This window comes from Diprion similis, chromosome 10, assembly GCF_021155765.1.
Source record: "Diprion similis isolate iyDipSimi1 chromosome 10, iyDipSimi1.1, whole genome shotgun sequence".
Lineage (NCBI taxonomy): Eukaryota > Metazoa > Arthropoda > Insecta > Hymenoptera > Diprionidae > Diprion > Diprion similis.
Window position 1 is genome coordinate 16,697,747 of NC_060114.1, and position 17,545 is coordinate 16,715,291.

Genomic DNA, 17,545 nt, shown 5'->3' on the forward strand with positions numbered 1-17,545 from the left:
GTGCGACAATAGATTTTGTAAGAAGGGGTCGAAGACCTGAGTTGAATTGAAATAACTCGCTATTGAATTTCTCCTTTATACGAGGTATGAAGAGTATATACGCCTATGTATATACATATTATGTAGAACCATTTTACGATTTGCAAATTTTTTTTTATTTATCAGCAAAATGAGAAGGAAGAAAAATGTCTTGGGGAAAAAATTTGAAGGAATTCTCAAGAATCTCGTGTGAAATATGAAAAAAATTTTCAGCAACAATCCATATATGTACCTATAAGTAAAACTACTCCCGCTTCTGATTTTTTTTTTTTTTTTTTTTTTTTTTTTTTTTCAATTATTTTTTTCGGAAAAAGCTTGAAAACAGTATGAAGAAAAAATCTACTCACTTCGGATCTAAGCTTGAAAATTTTTCATATCTGATACATGATTTTTCATATTCTTAAATTGCGTCGGATCAGTAAGATGGTTTTTGAAATTTTTTGAAATTCGAACTGTGTACAAAAAATTCTAAAAAAAAAAACTAGTGATTTTCAAAGTGGGAAGAATCATATAAAAAATTTTCGGCCAAATCCGAGAGGTCAAGCAGTAGTGTACGTAGGTCGAAGTCCACGTCAATTCAGCCAGCCTCGAGACCACAACATTTTTTATTTGCTTTGTAATTTTTTTTCTGTTGTTGTCCTTGCTCTGAAACATTTTTCTGAATTTTTTTCAGAATTTTCGAAACAACCGTTTCCGAGTCACGATTTTCTAGGTCCGAAAAAATGACCATTTTCAAAAATCTGAAAAAATTGACAAAAATTTTATGATTTAACGTAGAACAGAATGTGGTACGAAATTTTCTTTTATTTTTTGCACCTAATCAAAACACTAAACCCACGACTTTTATCCATCCAGAGATTTACCAATACTAGTTTTGAACTGTAAAAATGGAAAAAATTTGAATTCAAACTTTGAGAATACTTGATTAAATTAATATATCTTCTAACCCACCGTTTGAATTCAAATTTTTTCCATTTTTTATTAATTTAATTAATCAAATAATTAATTTAATCAAGTATTCTCAAAGTTTGAATATAAATTGTTTCCATTCTTGCTGTTCAAAACTAGTATTACTGGATTTATGAACTGATAAAAGTCGTGGGTTTAGTGTTTTAATTAGGTGAAAAAAATTGCACCACGTTCTCGCGAGCCGGAGACTGTTCTATATTGGTCATAAAATTTTTGTGAATTTTTTCAGAATTTTTAAAATAGTCCTTACTTCAGGTTGTTGCGGATTTAAAATATCGCAACTCAGAAACGGTTGTTCCGAAAAATCTGAAAAAATTCAGAAACATGTTTCAGAGCGAGTACAACAGAAAAAAAAAAAAAAAAAATCATAAAATCACGAAGCAAATCAAAAATTGTGTGGTCTGGAGGCTAGCTTGAATTGATGTCTCTTCCATTTTGCAGAATTCGCTCGAACCAAATCCAAGTTCGGTATTTTTCATTCGGAACAATTATACCTGCAGCGCATGACAGGCTGATGCGGCCGGGGATCCTTATCGTCGTAACTTCATACTTGTTGCAATAATTACTTCTCGGTAACGCCACACAAACAACGAGACAGACGGTGAATACGATATTTTATCTCTCGCTGTATTTCGCGTCGCGCGCAACTTGTTTGAATTTTTTATTTTTATTTATTTTCTCTCTCTCTCTCTCTCTCTCGTCTTATTCCGCGTGATTTATTGTATCAAATCTTTTTTCTCCTTCCTTCGTGTTGAGGGATTTTTTTTTTGTAATTTTTTTTCCCCCCCTTTGCTTCTCCAGAATTACAATTCGATCCTAGTCTTAAAAAATTGTAGAAAAAAAAAAACGTTGCTAATTTTTCCACGATCAATCGGTAAATTTTCTTTGAAATTGTTTCGTTCTTTGAAATGTTTACATAAAATTTCAAATTCATTATCGATAAGTCGAAGAAGATTGGATTTAAACAAGCTCAAACAAATTTTGACTCTAATTTTATTGTAAGAAAAAATTTTCTTTCGTATATAGATTTTCATGTTGAAGTTTTAAAATTGATATCCATTTTCTATAATCGAAAATTATGATACTTTTCGCTTTATGGGTTACGTGTAAAAAAATAGAATAAAATAAATAAATAAATAAATAGTAATAATAAATAAATTGCAAGTGTAAATATTATATATTTCTCGGTGAATTGAAATGTAGTGATTTTTATTTACTTTTGAAAATAATCGACCCTAAGCGTATAATATAATTTAGCGTTCAACGTTGAGTCATTTAAACTTTCTTACAAACCGACGAGTGCACGCTCCGACGCATGTTTAACTCGCAATTGGTAATTACTATTATTTCAAACTAAACATTACGATACCTGGAGGCGAGCGATACACCCTCACGCCTTGAAACCGTGCCGCGCCATCGCCTCGTTAATTCTGCAGGAAAGTTTATACCGTGCGGTTGCAGTTGTTATGCCTTACGTATAATTACTTGCACGAAATATCCAAGATTCAGATCGCGTGAGTTGCATAAAATGTCGCAGTTATACTCTCTCGATTGTTATTTAATTGCCTATTTTTGCCTTCAAAAAGGTTAGGTTAGGTTAGGTTACATTGGGTTAGGTTAGGCGAGGTTAGGTTAGAGGGATTATTTTTTTGTATTGTTATTGGTTATTTCTTTACTTTTTCATTCAAATTTCCCGCCCATTTTGCAAAAAATTCTTGGTGTATTCTCGTGTCCGTTGATTCGAAATTGATCACTCGGTGCCGGGACTAATTTCCCAGTTCCTCTCTCATTTTATCACCTTCCGCGCGTTCGCTTTAATTTACAAACGTGTCGGGGGGAATTAAAACTCCGGCGAATAAAAGTCGCGAAAAGTTAAACCGGTGACATTTCCGTTCAGGAGTTAGGCTTGTGTTTTTCTATTTCTCCCCACCTTAAAACTCCTCGCAAACTCTCGCACCGTTTTGATCAAACGAAAATACTAACTCTTTGAATTTCGCGGGTTAATCGAGCGCCCTTCTTTTTTTTCATCGAAAACATGAATCATACGTGTTTTTAAATCTATTCTGATTTCGTGCTAAACTGACTTGTACCGGTTTGTTGTTTTTGCTTTTTTTTTTTTTTTTTTTTTTTCCACTACGGCTTACTTATCTTTACGACCAAATGAAAATAAGCTTTAAGTATGGTATTCAAGTATAATAGTCAGGATTTCTGCTCGTATCCGAGCACAAAGCACTTAGCCATTATATTCTTTACGTAATAATCTTTTACGTAAAGGCAATCGCGTCTACTTCGCAAGACTAATTTATTGCAGAAGTTTTATATACGTATATACATTTATTTTTTTATATATATGTATATATATATATATATATATATATATATATATATATTGTCGTAGCGCAGATGTTAAATACACGTGAAACGATCGGAATTGCGGGTTGTCAAAGGTAGCCCCCATCCCCGGGGGGGGGGGGTACGCAGGTAGGACAATCGATGATTTTAGTAAATATTTAAACGTTGTTGTAATTTAGCGCCAATGACATGACAATCATCATCCTGTCATTACCGTACACGTACAAGAATAATTATCAACGCAAAAGTGATCGTTTAATTACGGAATCAAGTTTTGATTCTGCCCAATCATTTAAACACCGAGAGGAAATAAAAGAGAGGGCAAAGTTTTTTTTAATGTCTAAAAATAATAGTTGAATAAAAATAAAAGAGAAGAGAGAGAGAGAGAGAGATGAAAGTGATAGGAAAGGATAGTTGAATGAAATATCGATATTGTTGGTATCATTTATAGACACGTGTGCGTGTGTTTCATTATTCGAGTAACGATCTGCGATGTAATAACTGTCTTTAAGAAAAAAAAAAAAACATGAAAAAAAACATGAAAAATAATGATAATAATGATAAGTCGAGAAATCTAGTGCACGGATTTAATACGTGTTATCGTTTGATTGATGGCCCGGAGCCCGCTGTTAAAAAAATCTTTGTACGCTATTCACATGTGTGTATATGTTTTTACAATATTCGATATCAGTATAAAACGATTAGCGAAGCCGACGACGAAATTATTATCTAATATTGAATGAAACTGCATCCGTTTGATTATAATATTACATATAAATTATTGAACTTTGAGTATTTTATAGGTTCAGATTTTCACCAATTTTTTTTTGGATAAAAAATTTTCCAGGAAAAGGAAAAATGTTATCAAAAAATAAAATTCCCGTCTGATCAACACGTAAGAAAAAGTTTTCCGAAACCTTTGTTTTCACTTCTGAAAAAACTTTTAGAGTCAAGTTCGAATCGTAATTATTTCAACGATAATAATGAAACCGCAATTTATTATACCGATAAATTGTAAAAGATGAAAAAATATTTCAAATCGCGTTTAAACGTGTTTCGACACGTGTTTATACATATTTTTATTACTGATTTTTTTTAATATCTCGACTTTACGTCCGACGTTTATTTATTTATTAATGTTTTCTTTATTTCCTTTATTGTTTCAGGCGGAGGATTTGCTGGAAGATATTCTCTCATTTGAGACCGGCTCTTTAGGTGATGGACTAAAAGACAGCCAATCTGGAAGTTTGTCAAGCTTACCAGATCTCCAAATAAAACCAGAACCGCTTCTTCTTACAGACGCTGAAATCCATGCCTTGGCCAAAGACAGACAGAAGAAGGACAACCACAATATGAGTGAGTGATAAGCTTTACAAAAATTTATCGCACGTCAATCGCGCCGGGAAAGAAATTGAAAAAAAGCGAAACCAAAAAGAAGAAGAAAAAAAAAAAACAACATCAACAACAAACAAACAAACAAACAATCAATCAATCAAAACAACAATAAAAACACAAACGTAAATTCTATTCGACTGAATTTTGTTTGCGAAACAAACTGAAATTATGGAATATTGATATTATTATTATTATTATTATTATTATTACCGCTACAACTATCTTCGGTATTTCGTTATAAATAAAAGCATATTGATATTTTTCTTTCTTTTTTTGCTTTTTTTTGCTTTTTTTTTTATTTCTTTCTACCCCACCGCGGCAATAAAAATATTTTCTACTCGCGTTTAACGTGAAATAATAGAGAGAGAGAGAGAGAGAGAGAGAGAGAGAAGAACGATGTTTCGTCTGTACAAAAATTCTGCGACTCTTAAGTTTTTCGAGTTGGTAAAAGGAAAAAAAAAAAAAAAAAAAAAAAAGAAAATCCACTTCCGGCAATAAAAGCATTTCCAAATCGCGTTTAAAGTGAGATAAGACAGACACAGAGAGAGAGAGAGAGAGAGAGAGACGCTTCGTTTGTAAAAAAAAAATCTGTGACCTGATTTTTCGAGCGAGGTAAGAAAAAACGAAACGAAAAAAATAAAATAAATAAATAAATAAATAAATTTAAAAAATTTGTTTTTTCAAAAAGGAAAGCATAAATCTGCGCACATATTTACACGACATTTTATATGTACATTGTGTGATACACATGTGTACATATTATGCTACAGAACTTGTTCCAGTTATCTTGAAACATTCTTTCGCACTCTCTCTCTCTCTCTCTCTCTCTCTCTCTCTGTCACTCTCTGTCGAGTGGTTTGAAACAAATATTTGCACTCTCGGCTAACATTCTTCATTCGTCACATCGGGCGAAGCGACGAAACGAAACGAAACGAAACGAAACGAAACGCAACGCAACGCAACGCAACGTAACGTAACGCGACAATCGCTCTACTAAATTTCTAGTGTCGTGACGACGTGACGTCGCGGGCATGTTAGCTAAATACGTATTTTCATATACGAATCGTGTGTGTCTACCTATCCGTATAATTTATGTAACGTGCTGCATATTCTCTTATCTGATATCCGTTGCAGGTTTATTAGCGAATCGTGACACAAGACGCTGGGTAACATTTTTTTGGCCCACTTTTCACGATCTGGTTCAATATGCATATATCTACATATACCTATATATATATATATATATATATTATATGTAGACGTAGAAACCTGTAATATTTGCGCCGAAGGCATTTGCTGCTAATGCACGTAGCTAATGATGTTTAAAAAGATTCGAATAACAAAAATAAGAAAACAACTCCGAGGTGTGAATTTTTCTTCTGTCTCACCGATTATTCTTACAGTAATTTTCTTTGATTTGTCAATTGTGGTCGATTTTTAGTCGTCGACCTTTACACACCCCCCCCCCCCCCCTCTCCGCCCGTTAAATCGAGATTGATCCCAAATTAATTTTTTTTTTTTTCTCTCTCTCTCCTCTTCCTCCACTTTCTTTACGAGTAAAATTACATCGGGGAGGAGAATAAATTGCGCGACAATTCGGTTTCCGGTTGTTGATCTTTTCTTCTTTTTCCCGAAGAACAAAAAAAAAAAAACAACAAATAAATAAAAAATAAACGAAAAAATAAACGAGACGACAGTGTTGAAAAAATATGCAATTAATTTTGATTTGATTTCAATTTTTTTTTTTTCTATTCTCTTTTTCACCTTCCTTCTATCCGAGTAAAATTGCAAGGGAGAAGAATAAATTGTGCGACATTTCGGTATTTGACTCCGTGGATTTTTCTTGTTTTTTTTTTTTTTTTTTTTTTTTTTGGTAATCGAAATTACGACGTCTATAGATATTTGTAAACGATTTAATCCGATTCCATTTTTTCTCCTCTCTTATTTTAACGTTTATACGTATATGTATGTATATATGTATATATGTGCGAGGGAGATGAATAAATTGCGTGACATTTTGAACAATCGATTGTAATTGATAATATAGTTATGCAACAGCAAGGCATGTATATATATATATATATATATATATATATATGTATATGTATTTATATAAAAAAAATGTACATACGAAGCATGCACAGCATGAGAAAAGAGGGCGATCAGGTCTGTATTGCTTTTGCGGCATAAATACTCAAAATGACAGAATCTAATCTTGATATTAATACTAGCCCGTCTTCGTTCCTATACTCGATCGTTAAATACGACATGTGATTTATCTCTTGGTCAAATCAAAATATTCAACCTTGATCAATATTAGAAGAAACTTGAAAGAGAAACAAAATACATAAATAAATAAATTAATAAATAAATAAATGTTATCGCGATGCGACACGGGACTTTTTTTTTTTTTTTTTTTTTTGCTTTATTTTATTTTCTAACTCTTATTTTTTATAACATATACATATACAGATACAATTTCTCGAAATAATCAATCCGTCAGATCGCTTGTATAGGTAATACTTCAAACTATTTCTAAATATCTATAAATACTTTGTATTCCGACATTTGTCAACGACCTTAATTATTTGTTATCTAACTGTACGGTTTTGTAAAGCACTTTCTTATCGCACATGGGGCTCTTAAATTTCTGATCACTAACAATAATCGTCGGTGTTTTTCCTCATTTGTTCGTACGTTGAAGTTTTTTTAACGCTGTTCCGTTCTCTTTTTTTCTATAGGCATAATTGTTTGTGTGTGTGTGTGTCTTTTTTTTTTTTTTTTTTTTTTATGTTTTGTTTTGTTTCCTCCGGCACGCTTTCGACTGGCTGCGCCAATTCGATGGTAATATATTCCGGTAAATTCAATAAGCACTTTTTTTTCTAATGACCCCCCCCCCCCCCCCCGGGTAGGTACTTTTATTACCGTTTTATCAAACAGTCAACAGAAGCGAATATCAATAAACGCGATATGGAAATTCGAATAATGTTTTATACCGTAGGTGGGTGGGTGGGTGGGTGGATATCTGTTACTCAAATAATTGCAGTAAATCTGTTCGTATTTCGTACCATCTATCCAAATATGCATTAGAGCAAAGAGCCGTTCGCATCCGGTTGTTTGAACAGAAAATTAAAAAAAAAAAAAAGAAAAAAAAAAAAGGAGAAAGCGAAACGCGATCTATCCGATTTGTTAATTTTCATCGAAGTGTATTTTCATTTCCGTTCTCCTAATTATTACATCGGGCATGCTGAAATATTTTTCAACATTCCAGGTATAACGTTCAACGTTCAATGTTTGAATTTCACCCCGTCGTTTTTTTTTTCGATTCTGAAGGGATTTATTTCGAGTTCCATGCAGTTTCGTATTCTATTGCAAAACAAAGCAAAGATAAGTAAAAAGTAGAAAAAAAATTGAGCAATTCAATTTTCCTCGTACAATTATCGCTCTCGCAATAATGGTACAAAGGGAACAACAAAAACGAAGAAGAAAGAGAAAAAAAAAATTTGCGGTGGGAAAAATTTAACGCGTATGCACGAACTTTTTGTTTTACACACTTTCTTCTTTTTCCTTTTTTTTTTTTTTCTCAGTAGACTTGAAAAGCCGGATTTTTGTAAATTTAAAAAGCGACAAATGAAAGACTTAAAAAATAAAAATCGATAAATAAAAAGGAAAGAAGAAAAGTCTCGGGGAGAATTAAATTAACGTTTGTTATCCTGCAGAGTTGTCAGTACTCGGAGCTTTTAGAGTCGGTTCGGACGTGATGTTGATAGGAAAAAATGAACGTCGCTTCGGTGATTAGATTTTATCAGCAAGATGCAGTCGGCACTCGGTGCAACACTTTCAATGATCGATGATCAAGCGTAATACTTAATACTTACGTATGTTTCAGTCGAGCGTCGGAGAAGGTTCAACATCAACGATAGGATAAAAGAGCTTGGAACCCTGTTGCCAAAAACTAACGACCCGTAAGTATGAAGTTTTCGAATTTAAGAAAAAGAAAAATCCCGGAAAGTGCAGGTTAGATGGGTTTGAACATTGGGGAGGAGAGGGGGGTGGTGGTGAAAAAAAAAATGACACACTTCGCGACGAATTGCGTGATAGTTTTGAATAAATTAACGGTGTTTAGTCTACGTTCTTCTGTTGGTTCAGACACAGTAAGTATAACCATAAGTAAGTGGCCTCTCATTTAGGTTTGCTTGATTTTCTCCCAATTGACGAATTTTACCGCGCTCGCCTGTTAAGGACCACGAAACAAAAATCCGTGACAAATTGGCAAGTGCATATAATATAACTAACAGCGTTGCAAAATCTAAGAGAGAAGGACGAAGCATAAAAACTTGGGTCTATACTATGGTGTATAAAAATAAAAAAGCAAAATAAAGGCAGCAGACGTCTTCGCTCCCGAATTTTGTTTGCGTCTATAGACTTCCACTTTTCTATTATCTCTTCCACGGTGAAAAGTGTTTTGTAAATACCCTCAATTAGTAACAGACTCTAATTAAGAGTTCCTTGCTACAACGAAACTCGCTCTACTCAACGTCTTCCGTATCTATATCTACTATGGATACGTACACCTCGCCAGGTGGATTCTGACCGATTCAAGGCCATCGGTGTCGTCTGCTACACGGGATGAATAGATGGTAGCAGACGACACTCGTGTGTCATACTTGAATAGGTCGGAATCTACCTTGTGAGGTGTACTTACCTCTCTGGACGCGAATTTTTGGTCAAAAGTAAACTTTTCGACGTCTCACTTGTGACGTAGTTCAGTTCAATTCTTTCATTCCTATATCTGATAAATTAATATACGTATTTGATATAATTTCAGTGGCAATTACCTGGTACAGTCTACCAATTACCTGGTAACCAAAGTGGGCAGACGTTCGCTTCTCATGTTATTCAGCGTTGCTCTCGAAAAAAAAAAAATTGAATCAAACTATAAGCAAACGTCACTTTGGTCAAATTTTGGTAAAAGAGGCACGATTTTTCAGATTTTTTAATCGGGACTATCGATTTACTCGTTTTAAAAAGTAATAAGTAAATGAGATGATTTTCAAAAACTCCCAAATCCAGTGTTTTTTTTTTTAAGCCAGAACAACATAAAAAGTCATGACTCTAATCAAAAAGGGGTCAGGTTCGGGGTGGACTGCCTCATATATACGGCGTTCGTCATGTAATTATACATACGAAACACGATTGTTGTAGACCGAGTGTTTGGTACGAGAAGATCCATCGTACGTGTAGGTTACACCCTGTGAATGTGGCTGTGTATACTGATGTTTTTTTGAAAGGTGAAACAGTTCGTTAAGTAAACCGAACGTATAATATTGTATTCGTTATAATGCAACTTCACACTTTTTAAAGTGGTGATAATAATACAAGGCAACTGAGAGCCTAAAGCCTTGAGTAAATATGACACAGATAGCTTACGGCTGCTTGCTACTACTCTCGTTGCGTTAGAAGTCTGTGATTCTTAAACGGCTGACTGGTCGTTCGTGTTCATTCGTTTGTTTATTGCATTATATTAGCCGCCGCCGCTTTGTCTTTGCTCCGTAGTTTCACTTGGCGGTGTGGACAGGCTAACCATTTTGTGTTTACTGATACTTTCGATTTGCGATCATGTCGAAACTGCGTTGAAAGAAAAATGAGCAAAGCAGGTCAATCTTGCGAGGAAAATCTTGGCGCGATGTAGCAGTCTTACCGTTACCGACCGAGCGAACTCATTCGGTTTTCTTCTGTAGTAAATAAACAAACGAACGGAATTGGTTGGGGTTTCAAAAAGAGCTATGCGCCGTCGAAATTTCAACTCATTTCGTTCGTTTGTTGGTTTAATGTAGGAGGAAACGGATGAGTTCGCTCGGTCGGTAAAGGTAGGACTGCTACATCGCGTTAATTACAGACATTTATCCGACTCGAATATTCAGCCTTTTGAAATTGAACAATTCTGATTATAATTTTTGGCGAAGATATTTCGATATAGTAAGGAAAAGGTTTTTTCTTCGAAGAGTCCGATAATTTTAATAGAAAAAAAAGAGGACCGAATAAAAATACGAGAATGATAACTGTTTTGTATTTTTCTCTTGGAAAAATGCTGCGCTGATGTAAAACGCTGTCGAATCGTAGCGTTCTAAAGTCAGGTAATTATAACGATTGGGGTACCGATGAGATTAGAAGATAACTTGTCGATGCAGTTTTAAAAGTCAATTAGCAGGGGGAAAAACTTGGATATTACGCTTGTTTGTACCTTCTGATTTGCATGTGAGAAAATCTGAAACGAAGCCTGTTAGAACGAAGATTGTAGAGGGTGTTTAAAGTATTGAAACAAAGGTGAATAAATCTAACGTGTTGACTCTATTTTTTCTTTTTCTTTTTGCATCGTAGGTATTACGAAATCGTGCGAGACGTCAGACCCAATAAAGGTACGATATTAAAATCCTCGGTGGAGTACATAAAGTTATTGAAGAACGAGCTGACGAGGATGAAGCAGAGCGAGGTGAGGCATAAACAGCTCGAAAATCAAAATAGGAGGTTGCTGTTACGCGTTCAGGAATTGGAACTTCAGGCAAAGTCACACGGGCTTCCTGTATCGGAGTTTAACTGGCCGTCCACTTCGGCCACCGTGCTCAACACATATGTGAAAAATAAACTCGAGCAACGGAAGGTACGCATATCGGCAATATTTTATTTTATATCTCATATAGCGATGAAACCCATTGAAACTTATGAGGGCGAATGAGCTACTGCGCATGCGCAAGATAATCGAATTCCATTGGTCGGCGAGATTGTACCGCGGCCATATTCTCGTCCGCCAAGCAGGACTACCAACTTAGATCGAATTAAATGGGATGTGAGATGTGAAAATATTTCGCGAATTGAATTTATAAGAAAGACAATAAGAGTTCGGTGAGCTTTTCCGAATTACTATATTATCAAGTATTTCAGATCTACTTAACCTAAAAAGAGCGTACCTATCTACTCCTGGAGACGCGTGTGACGGGTGATGTTTGAGTTGTTGGTCAGCTTGCATGAAATTTTAAAAAAGCTCACGCATGCGCAGTCTGATAATCGATCTGCTAAGTTTTTTTTTTTTTTTTTTTTTCTTTTTTTACCTAAGAACCTAAAAAGTGCAAAGACACAAAAATACTTTGAATCATCGCGTAAGTACTAAATACTTGCGCAATTCATATCACATATCCATAAGTGGAGTTTTAACACAGCATCAGCAATGGGTTTGGTTATAACACGTATACTTTCCAGCATAATAATTTGTGTATTTGCATGTTTGCGCTCGCTGATAGATCATTTTTATTTCTTTTCTTTTACGTAACGTAACGTAACGTAATCTAACGTAACGTACGATAAGCACGTTACGTCAGAAACACATCTGTGCACTTATGTTTAATGTACTTTATGTACGGAGAGGTATATGTATTGAGGTATTTAAGTACAATACAACTCGTTTCTGAACACAGGCTGCATCTTTAGAAGATAAATGTGACAAGATACGGTCTTGATGCATTATCAAAGCTGCGAATTACATATCAAGTGCTAACGCTGTCATATGATTGTTATTATTTGTAATACGTATTCCATTTTATTATGTGTATATATATATATGTATTCGCATACACATACATATAATATAAAGAGATAATATTGTTAACGGAACTTTATTATTCTCGTCATGCACAAACAGAGACGTGAGTTTCACTTTTGTAATTCTACAGGCACCCCGGTAACGGTATAACCTGCAATATGTACTGTGCGGATAAACAGTCACGTCGTAATTGTTTTTTTCTGAGGAGCTCAATTTTTTTGATCCACGATAAAAAAAGAATATAAAAAATAACACTTCGTGACGCGACCAAAGATTCAGAATTTCTGAAATCCATTTAGATTTACCGATAATCGGCAATTTCCTATTACTTATGCTTATCTGTGTAAAAATTATTTTTGTGACAGAATACATGAAATGTAATAATTTTATTGCACTGATTTTTTAAATTGATTAACGACAAAATTTACGGACTCGCGTTAGATCATTCTGTTTTATCGATGTAGGTTGCAGCCGGTAAGATAAGAAACGTGAAAGTGTTAAGAGTTCCATTTTTGCAACCCTTGTTCAACGTTGCAATAATAACGGCTCAGAATCTCCGTCGCCGAATTACCGAGCATTTGATCAATGTCGGTATATGTCGGTAAAACAGAATGATCGAGTAAAATTTTTTGACCCAATTATTAGATATTAACTTTGAAAATTGTCCCGAATGAAATTCCTCACCAATGCCAATTGACTGTGCAAAAATTGTCGTTTCTTTTTATACGAGCACCCCTCTTTGTCATTTTTTAATTGCAATTAATTGGAGCAAATTTGCGTTTCAAAAAGGCGTGGAATCAACCGCATATTAATCAATATTCCCTTACAGTCGTCCCCCAGACCTTTTCGAACACAAATATAAATGTATTTATTTATTCAATGAGTTACTGTTTTCATCACCGTGTTTCAGGGGGATGCACGAAACGTTCACCCTTGCATCTACATTCTTCTTCAATTCAATTTCAATTAAAATTCTCATATCTATCGTTGAAAAACTTACAAAAGTAAACCCAAAAAAAGAAAAGTTGTTGCATAAAAGCATCCTCTCTCTCTCTCTCTCTCTCTCTCTCTCTCTCTCTCTCTCTCTCTCTCTCTCTATCTCTCTTTTTTTTTTTTGTTTTTTTTCCCTGTATTCTTCGTGCCATTAAATGTGTTTGATCAGTTTCACCGTATTCCATAATGATTTAGCCTAACTGTCGCCAAATTGTGTTGAACAACAACAATAAAAAAAAAGAGAAGAAGAACAATAAAAAAAAGAACGACGTCGAATCGAATTTTTGAATCGTTTGGAAACTTTTAGAAACTCTTGTTACATAGAATACATATCCAGTCTTTTTTCGCCGCTCATTGTAAAGTGTACTCGAGTAGTTTTTTGATTGACAGACAGTCGTGTCGTCGCACGTGTTTGAGATCGCGGTTCAGATACAGAAAGCCGACAAGCAAATACTATGCCTATCGATCACGATCATCGGGAACAAAAAAAAAAATTTTTTTTTTTTTTTTGATAAGAATATAAACATTGTATTTTATACATACATATATGTATATGTATATGTTCATAATAAGAATCGTAAACCATTGAGAGAATATCCACGCAACTGTTCAAACTTTTCGTACAAGTCGAGCGAAACTCTAATGATTGTAAACATCGACATCTGTTATTGAAATTGAGTAATATAATTAACTATAATTACCAAAGCGTGAAACTAATTGTGGGAGATTGAAGAAATCATGGTGATGTTTTTTTTTTTTATTTCGTTAATCACGTAAAAAAAAAAAAAAAAAAAATTGGTTCATTTGACCAAATATATCTTACCTTCCTAGATTTGACGAATTTCCAAAGTTATTCGATCAAAAGAAAAAACAATTGCAAAAAATTGTTTTTCATCTGCGGAAAAACGGTTTAAAGGGGTGAAAACCACACCCAAAGATGGGTACTCAACGGGGTGATTTCTTGAGACGCTTTATGTATTTCAATGAAATCAAGATTGAAATGTTTTTGTAATGATCGGGGAAATTTCAGCGTTTGTTTCATTCAAATCAATCAAGCGCATCAAGAAATCACCTTCTTTGGGTGTCCATCTTTGGGAACAGATTTTCATCCCTCTAAACCGTTTTCCCGGCGATAAAAAAAAATACGTGTCTCTTAGTTTTCAATGTTCGTCAACGTACGTGAGTCTCAACGAAATCAGAGCGGGATACCAAGCTGATGTTTCTTGTTAGTCACTCTCGCATCAATTTTTCCCAAGGTTCATTCGTTCGAGCTCTCTGCCAATGCCCTTGGAGTTATGTTACGTAAATGGACGCAATTACGTTGAATCTTTGTCGATTCCCTGCAATATGAACGACAACTAAGTTATATTCACTGTTAAATTATACTTACTGATAGTATTTACCGAAAATCATAAACAAAGAATTTTTAACGCATTCAACAGCGGAGTTGCCCGATGCTGGATGAGATTTCAGTTTTAGCCAAATTGTTCGTGCGTTCGTTGCACATATGTGTTTTAATGAAATATACATATTTCCCACCTACGAACTCGGGAAATCCGTTTATCCCACTATTTTATGCGTGTTTGTATGTTTATATATATACATATATATGCGGGGTAATCCACGCCAACTGGACCAGTGTTAAACCCCGACCATCTCGAAATCATTTTGTTTTTTTTTTTAACATTCTACTCGGTAAAAAACGTGACTTGAATTTTTTTTTCAAATTTTTTTATTAAACAGTTTATTTTTTATCAATAACGATCGTCGAAATCGATTGCGAATGCCCGTTTTTAAAAAGCTGAAAAAATGCTCAAAAATCTAGTGAATGACACAATACACCCCCCGTTAAGGAAACCTTGGGCCGAACTTTTTTTCTATTTTTTCAGATTTTTGAAAATGGACATTCGCAATCGACTTGAAATATTTATAAAAAATGAATGGTCCAATAAAAAAATTTGAAAAAAATTCAGGTAGCGTTTTTTATCGAGTAGAGTGTTAGAAAAAAACATTAAATGATTTTGAAATGGTCGGGGCTTAACACTGGTCCAGTTGGCGTGGAATACCCCATATATATACACACACGTAGCAGGACCAACTCTGCAGATTAAGCTCCTAGATTCACACATTCGAAAAATGTTTTCAATTATTTCTCACAAAACTAAAGCCGACCGTGCAACTCTGGACAGTATATATATATATATTCAAGAACTTTGCAAAGTTTTATACACACATACGGGACGTGTCCAATAATACGTTTTGCTGTCCGAATAATGGTTTTAGTAAATAAATGGTAAATAGGTAAAAGTAACAAATAAAAAAAGAACTTAACCACTCAAATCCCTGCTGAATAGTTGATATTTTCGACGCTGCAATTGTCAGCGGCAAAATTTCACGCAACTTGCAAAGTGCGTACATTAACAAGTCGTGTGATTTTCACAAGCTCTCGAACAATTGTCATATACTATTTTTTTTATTACCGAATTGAGGGAGGTTGGTGAGAATTCGATATGAATAAGGATCGGCGCCAATCAGAGCCACCTCTTTTTCAATAGTCAAAAGTTATAGGGATAAACAAAATATTTCACAGTATATACTTGATGCTATTGTTACAAACGTTTAATAAATATTTATGCATGTCTTGTTTCACTTGAAAAAAGATCAATATTCACAATCCAGTCATTGATTCTCCTATAATCCTGTTTTGGGTGAATTCCTCTTTGTTTTTCGATTACTTTATGGGGCTGGCAAAAGGGCTTTGTGGTAACGCTTTGTTTGTTTTTTTCTTCATTTGTTGCTATCGAATATTTTCATCGAGAAAACAGAAGAACCAAACAAAAAAATGGAAACGGAATGATAAGAAACGCATATATATGGATATAGACTTAGCCGTGCACATGCGCCTGTTTTACATTGAGTGATTTTCATTCAAATATTATTGACAGATTCCAGATGTGGTTGGGGAAACATCGACGCTAAGCATTTCGCAGCTCGAGGATTTGATGGAGGATGACACCGGCGGTCCAGTCCATGGCGGTGATCCGATGCTATCTTCGCCACACCTGCCTCCCCTGAGTCCCCCGGCATCGGCATGCCATCATCCCCTGCCGGACGAGGACACCCTCGGAAGTCTCGCCCCGACGACGTCGAACTCGTCGACGGATATGGACATCGTTGCGTAGCCCGCGGAAAATTCAATGGCGTCTGTTTAGTTTTGGTTTTTTTTTTTTTTTTGCAAAAATTTCGGGCAACCATGGTTACGAAAAAATGTTGCCTGTGGAATATGGCGTGAAGAGATCAGCGAAAACGCGAGAGGGATGGAAGAGCAACGAAACAAAGAAAAACACAGTCAGGCTTCGAAGAGAATCTAGAACTAATTTAAGTACTCTAAACGCGGGAGGAGAGGAAACGAGTCTGCATATTATACCTACACCGTCATGTGAAAATGCAACTGTAAATTCTCTTTCGCTCTATTTTTCTCGCTTTTTCTCTGTCTTACTTTCACGGATTTCGTCTGAAATTGGTGAACTCTTGAAATCGAAGAGAAGAGAGAGAGAGAGAGAGAGAGAGAGAGGGGAAGAGAGTGGCGGGGGTCAACCATCGATTTATATGCAAGTTATACACGCCCGAAGAATACGTTGGGATGACGTCTGACCCTCTGCCCTCTTTGGAAAGTGTAGACGTGATACTGGGACTCGCGAGACCAACTTCCGAAGGAAGAGGCCGCGAAGTTCCGCCTCTCCAAAAACGAAAAAAAAGTTCTCTTGAAAAGAAAATGGAATGGCTCTAAGCGAGGTAAGATTGGGTTAGGGAAAGAGGCAGTCGTGCGCCCTCCACCACCCCCTCATACCCGAAGATCAAGAACTTTTTCGATGTGGAATCGCACGGTACGGTTATAACCTCAACGCGGAATTACGTACATTTATATGTATATATAAATATAGAGAGTGAATTTCTAACCACTGCATGGTCTGTCGTCTGATAAAATTCAATGCGCATGCGCCACAGTCCGAGAGCAACTGTTTATCAGGGTGGCCAACTGTCTCTAACCTAAAAAATTTTTACAGCTGTGAATTGAGCACAAATGCCGTCGACGACTGTGAAAATTTTTAAGGTTATATGCGTCACGGTGATTGTCAGTCATGACAGTCTCTCATCTGGATTCATGACCATTGGTCAGCCTGGAAAACAGGTCATCTC

General features: G+C 35.3%; 1 protein-coding gene across 5 annotated transcripts in view; it reads left to right on the forward strand.

The window, feature by feature from the left end:
- LOC124411187 (transcription factor EC) overlaps positions 1–16,554 on the forward strand; it is a 57,885-nt gene extending 41,331 nt beyond the window's left edge. The window contains exons 4-8 of one of the 5 annotated variants that reach the window (XM_046890155.1): positions 4,527–4,575; positions 4,660–4,716; positions 8,645–8,720; positions 11,137–11,428; positions 16,291–16,554. In XM_046890155.1, coding sequence (XP_046746111.1) covers positions 4,527–4,575; positions 4,660–4,716; positions 8,645–8,720; positions 11,137–11,428; positions 16,291–16,527 — 711 coding nt within the window. In that variant the 3' untranslated portion in view covers positions 16,528–16,554. Of the gene's footprint in view, positions 1–4,526; positions 4,717–8,644; positions 8,721–11,136; positions 11,429–16,290 lie in introns of all 5 variants that reach the window. The other 4 variants (XM_046890156.1, XM_046890153.1, XM_046890154.1 and 1 more) reach the window with 4 other exon arrangements.
- The last annotated feature ends 991 nt before the right edge of the window (positions 16,555–17,545 follow it).